General features: G+C 34.2%; 1 protein-coding gene across 1 annotated transcript; it reads right to left on the bottom strand.

Annotated features, from left to right (window-relative positions):
* Positions 1–1,101: 1,101 nt before the first annotated feature.
* On the bottom strand, positions 1,102–2,184 carry LOC114756872 (uncharacterized). The gene is made up of 2 exons (XM_028945808.1): positions 1,829–2,184; positions 1,102–1,738 (listed from the first exon to the last, which is right to left on the bottom strand). Exons 1-2 carry the CDS (start codon positions 2,182–2,184, stop codon positions 1,102–1,104), a joined length of 993 nt encoding a protein of 330 aa, XP_028801641.1.
* Positions 2,185–6,465: the final 4,281 nt, after the last annotated feature.

Genomic DNA, 6,465 nt, shown 5'->3' with positions numbered 1-6,465 from the left:
AATCATGATGTTCCCATAAATCTTATCTTGGGATGTTATTTTATAACAGTCCTCCACAAAATCATACACATTTGCATGAACCACCCTTATTGCAGCACAAGCGTGCGGACACGGAATCCCTGTCATTTGCCATGCAGCACAAGTGCATTCATGTGACTGAACATTGACATATAAGGCTCCACGCGAAGTATGTACACAGACCCTGCCACCTCCATAAGGTTCACTATGCATATGAATCGATCTAGCCACATTTTCTATCACTTTTCGATCAATGTTTGGACCCACACCATTTCTCTAGTTCCTCATTGCCACACTTGCTGTGAACATCTTCCTTGCAACCTTCTCACGATGTTCATGAATAAGTTGGGCAACATTATGCTGCCTTTCCTTTACAATCCAAGCATTGAATGACTCAGCAATGTTCGTTGTTATGTTATCTCACCGTTTATATGCAAACTTGCTCATTGCCTACTTATGAATATCACCATGATTGTTAAGCCACTGAAGTAAATCAGGACTAAAATTTCCCATCCTTGTCATTACCTTATCAAACTCAACGTTGACCCTTGCATATGCAATGTCATCAAGCAACTTTAATCCAACTTCCTTACTAATACCACTAGTTCTCCTCCTACCTCTGTATAATTTATTCATTTCAGAGTTGAAATTTTCCTTCACGTGCCTATAACAGTATGCATGACAGTCACCTCCAAATATTGCTCCAACAGCTCCTATTATTGTATTGTGACGATCTGACACAATAGTTAATTGGATTGCACCAACTATCTGTTTTATCATGTTTAAGAACCATGCCCACTCCTTATAAGTCTCTCCTTTCATAATAGCGTATGCGAATGGTAACAATTCATTGTCCGCATCATATGCTGAGGTTGATAGCAGTGTTCCCCTATATGATCCACTCAAATGTGTTCCATCTATGTACAGTATATGTCTTGCCTCAGACAAAAAACCCTCTATGCAATAACCATATGCTATGAAAACACGCTCAAATATATTGTTAACAGTTGCTACCCATTCAGCTACCGTCTTCTCATCGGTTTCCTTCAATCGTTGACATATCCATGGTATCAACATGTATGACTATTCAGGCCTCCCTTGTATTTCCTCTAATGCTTTTTCCTTAGCCCTATATGCTTGCTTATATGTCAACTTCACACCATAATCCCTTGTCAAGGTCCTCCTTATTTCATTTGGACACTTTTCAGTGTGATCCCTTACCTCCTCAATGATAATTGATGATGTCAAGGCTGCTCTTCCACCATGTGTAACTTGCATAATCTCTTGGGCATTATGCACATGTTCATTGCTGAGTTGAGTTACAATGAGGAAAAGACTTCTCTTCGCAGCTACTCTTGCTATTATCCGCCAAGGACAACCTTCAACATTGCATTTCACATGCACACATTCCTCACAATTTTTGACATATTTGTACTCGAAGTTTTCTGCAATACTAAACTTATATACTGCCTTTCTGAATTCTGTGGCATTTGCAAAAGTTTGCTTCTTTCCTAACAACAATTCCTTCCACTTCACAGCATTCATCTCGGGCATTGGTATTAGTGCAATCTCTACTGTACTTACTAGCCTCACATGACATCCCCCACTGCCTTCTCTTACACAATCACCCCCATTTTCATCACAAACTGTTCCATCTATATTATTCTCCCTACTTGACAAAAAACACATTTCTTGTGACAATCCCAAGTAGTTGTCAATGCTGCATGCATAATTACAACTTTTGTTAGGAAATTCACAACAACAATATAACAAATAACAACTTCAATAACCATAAAAAAACAAGTCTCACATTTGTGGATCATCCATTACTTCTGGTGTACTCTCCTTTAATGCTAGATACGCATGTGCACTAGTGTCATTATACTGAAAAAGATTATCAACTTCACTATCATCAACCAAATCTACTAATGCCTTATCATCGAAGCTCACTCTATATTTCATGTCACAAATATTAACATCTATATCAAAATATTCCAATATCATTAACCTCAACTCTTCATGTCTTATCCCCTGTTTTATCGTTTTAACTCTCATACTCCCACCATTGTATCTCATTTCACCTTCAACATTATTAACAAAGTTTCCACCAAGATGAAAAATCAACGCAAGTGTCTTTGAATATGTTGACCCAATATTGCAACTCATTTTGCATTATACCCTGCAACAAACAAGAAAAATATTTCATCACAATGTCATCTCTGTAAAAAAGATATTTCATAAACCCAACACAGCCACTTTCAAAGTTAACAACTTCAATATATCGTTTCACAACTGCACTTTAACTATTAACAAACCCTTCACAACCTCATTACTATGGATATTCAGCCTACTTATATACGTGATCATCGCAGCGCTTCTTCCAATTTCCCTCAGCTACCATCTACTATCCCCAAAAACAGATCATTATAAACACCGTCCTAAACTAATCTAACTCTATCCCTCACTAACCGACTCATACGTTCCAATAACTAACCATTCCCACAAGTTAAAAACAACAACCAATACCCCAGATGAATCAACTTACGATTTCGGCAGCATCGTCTCCCTCTTAAGCTGACAAAACTAACTTGGCCAGAACCCTAACCTTATCTAACACTAATCAACTTATTTGTTCAGATTGATGACCATTCTCACACCTAAAAAAGGAAAAAACCAACACCCCAATATGAAGAACATACGCCTTACGTAATGTCGCCCCTTACCTCCTCTGAACCCTCAACGCCTTGTACAGAACGCAGGACCACCAAAATGAAGAAAATAGACCGCAACAGTCATGCATGGAGGATGAAACAATCATATGATTTCAGAAAAACACTTACCCTTTTGAACCACCACCTTCTCGTCACCTTCGAGCAGCTGGAATGTGCACGTTTCTCTCTTTTCCTTCTCGCCTATCTTCCTTCGGTGTGCGGCTTATTGTGGTGCCCACGTTTTCTAATAGGTAAGGGCAGTTTGGTATTTTCATCTAAGAAAATAATCCCAATTTGGTCTCAAGGTACCAAAACGGGATTTGTGAAGTTGGCCGGACGTTTTTGGGATTCAAGAGTTAAAGTTGCATTTTTCTGTCATTTTCCCAATAATTTTCCTGAAAATACTTCAAAAGACTCACATTAAGTAACATCAATATTAATATAAAATACAAAATTTATGGCACGCAATCGTGAACTGTATTATTGTTTGTCAAGTCTCATGTGATCTTTTTTCTTTTTTACTTTTTACAGATTATCTTATAAAAATTTTTGAATTACCTTATAATTTAATTTTATTTCTTCAATGTTTATCTAATATTTTTTATAACAATATTTATTTAATAATTCATTTTTTAAATTTACAAGATAAATAGTACTTCTCCGATCTTAAATGTAAGACTTTTATACTAGTGTGTATAAGGGTCTTACATTTAGAATCGGAGGAGTATAATTTTTGGTCATTTTCTTATTCATGAAAATTATTTAGTATGAAGTAAATGAAGAATTCTGATATTCTTTTAAGAAAAAAAAGACCGTGAAGTACTCGAGATGATACTATTAGCTTCCTAATTTAGCTTTTTTAATCGCGCAATTAAGAACACAAGAAAGGAGATCGCATCAAATCACCCTGTCCGCTAAAAGAGAAAAGGAGAGAGGGAAAAGTTTTTTCTTCTTTTTTTTTTAAGGGGGGAGGGAAAAGACATTCTAATAAATTTTAACAAATCTTTTACAGAACTGCAAGATAACGACCTCAAGCCCTCAAGTATGCAATCATAATTTGGAATTCACTAAGAAATTATAAAAAAAATTGATTTTCAATTTCTTTTAATAGAACGAGAAAGATAAGTAAAGACAATAACATAGAAGTACTTGGGACTCGGTAGATTATTTTTCTTAATGTGTGAAGACAATTAGGTCATTTTATAAAAAAAAAGTATTTCCATTTTGTTCCAAAAAGCTTATGTGTCATTTTTTCTTTTGATAAAAAGACACAATTATATTAAATAATATAATTTTACAAATTATAACTAGTTAGTGGAGTAAAATGAGCTTCCAAGAAATTTTAGAATATGGATATTGGAATCACCTTAAAATTAACAACAGAATAGTTAAAAAAGCAAAGCTAACATCTCTTGCCAAGTGACAATGAGAGTTGAAAAAACTTGAGGACTTGAAGAAAACTATTCCAACATAGTAAGTCGTTAATGGTACCTTATTTAACATTCTGAATTTTAGGCCAAAAAATATTAAAATTAGTCTGAAATGGGTAAGCTATGAGACCCCACTTGGTAGAAGTTCCAGAAGTTTACTAAAAGGAAGAAAATATTCCTAGGGACTAAATCACATAGTAAGATTTTTCTAAAATCACAAGACAGGCCAGTTAAAGACTTCGATAATGTCTTGAGGGATAAAGTATGGGAATTAGAGATGATTAAGGGCCAAAGGTTGTGTTAGAAACTTCAATGAGATGATTCTTGAGGCTAACCTAAGTAGAGACCTAATTATAAATTTAAAAGGTTTCGGGCCCAAAAGGATAGTGATGAAAACTACACCTAAAAATTCTTAAAAAATTTCAAAAAAAAAAATCCAAAATGAGGTTTTAAAGCCCATATGGGTTAAAAATGAGAAGATACCCCTAGAGCAAACTGATAAAATTTCTAGGGTTTTAACCAATTATGAATGTTAGTTAAAATTGAATTATTTAAAATATGAAGAGGGTAAGCTATCAGACCCTATTTGGCAAAAGTTCCAGAAATTTCCTAAAAGGACGAAAATATTCTTAGGGACTAAATCGTATAGTAAGATTTTTCTAAAATCATAAGACAGGCTAGTTAAAGACTTTGATAAAGTCTTGAGGGATGAAGTATGGGAATTGGAGATGATTAAGGGCCAAAGGTTGTGTTGGAAACTTCAATGAGATGATTCTTAAGGCTAACTTGAGTAGAGACCTAATCATAAATTTAAATGGTTTAGGGCCCAAAAGGGTAGTAATGAAAACTACACCTAAAAATTCTTAAAAAATTTCAAAAAAAAATCCAAAATAAGGTTTTGAGGCCCATATGGGGTTAAAAATGAGAAAATACCCCTAGAGAAAAATGATAAAATTTCTAGGGTTTTGACCAATTATGAATGTTAGCTAAAATTAAATTATTTAAAATATGAAGAGGCCTCAGATAATTGGAAAAAAATGGGAATAATACTTGGGGAATCATCATAGGTTTTAAAAATGATTTTGTCCCTAGAAAGCAAAGAGGTTGGTTTTAACAGATTTTAAAGCCTATTTATACACTATCCAAAAAAAGTCAAAATAAATCATTTATGGGTTGACTTTTGACTTGAAAAGAATTAGAGAAAATTTCTCATGATGAAAAGGTAATATTGGTACCCAGAGACAAATTCTTAGAGTTATGGATAAATAGAAAGAATTTGGTCACGTTCACTTCAAAATAAATATTATTAAATCTTTTAATGAAGGAACAAAAAAAAAAGCAATACTCCCTTTTTAGGCATGTTATATAAGCCGTGTGAGGTAAATTGTGGTAAAAAGAAAAAAAAGTGCCAAAACATGTCCCAGGATTATCAGGTAAGTGAGGACCCAATAAAATCATAAAATAGGTGGAGGAGTAGCCAAGGTTATGGTTATGCACAAATTTTCCTTCATTTTCCTCCCTATTTTAATGTAAATTTGATGAACGGTCATAAATGAAATAATACAAATTGTTAAGGGGCAAGCTTAGAAGAATGACATTATATAATAAAATATTATGTTTTTACCCATATGAAATAGGTGGCATGTGAGGTGTCCTTTGAGGTGGTATGGGAATTGAATGAGAAGGATACCTAAGAGGGTTTATGTGCCAAATCAAAAAAGAAATGAAACAAGATTTATACAAGTGTCTATGACAAAAGTAAATGGTAAATTTGAAAGACTACCATAAGGTAAATTTGACTCACATTATAAATGCCCATTTCTTTCCATTTTGTTAAGAGTTTTGGCCAACTAAGGAAGAGAGGGAGAGGGAGCACGAAATTCTACAAGGGAAAAGGTAGAAGAAGAAGATCATGAGGCTTAAGACAAATCCAAGCTTCAAGACAAGGTAAGAGCATGGTTTTTGATGTATTTTGCCTTGCTATTTGTCTTGTTGAGCTTAGTCATGATTTTGATGGACTTTGAAAGCTTGAAACCCTAAGTTGAGATGCTGTTCAATTGTCTTTAAACCATGGAAATGATTGATTGATGTTAGATTAATGATTAAGAGGAGGAAGAGAGAAGTAATCAAGTGGTTTTGTGATAAGAACGGAATGAATCCAACTTCCTCTACTATTGTGTGAATTTTTGCTAGACTTGGGGGTTGAGTTAGAATTAGATTTTAATGATTTTGATGCTTATTATATGTTTAGAATGAAAAATTGTGTGGGGTAAAGGTAAGAAAGTAAGTTTGGAAGCATTAGAATT

This window comes from Neltuma alba, unplaced genomic scaffold (genome assembly GCF_004799145.2).
Source record: "Neltuma alba isolate B1F8T4 unplaced genomic scaffold, ASM479914v2 tig00010519_pilon, whole genome shotgun sequence".
In the NCBI taxonomy this organism is placed as follows: Eukaryota; Viridiplantae; Streptophyta; class Magnoliopsida; order Fabales; family Fabaceae; genus Neltuma; species Neltuma alba.
The sequence above is the reverse complement of the archived record's forward strand: the minus strand, read 5'-3'. Positions and strand labels throughout refer to the sequence as shown.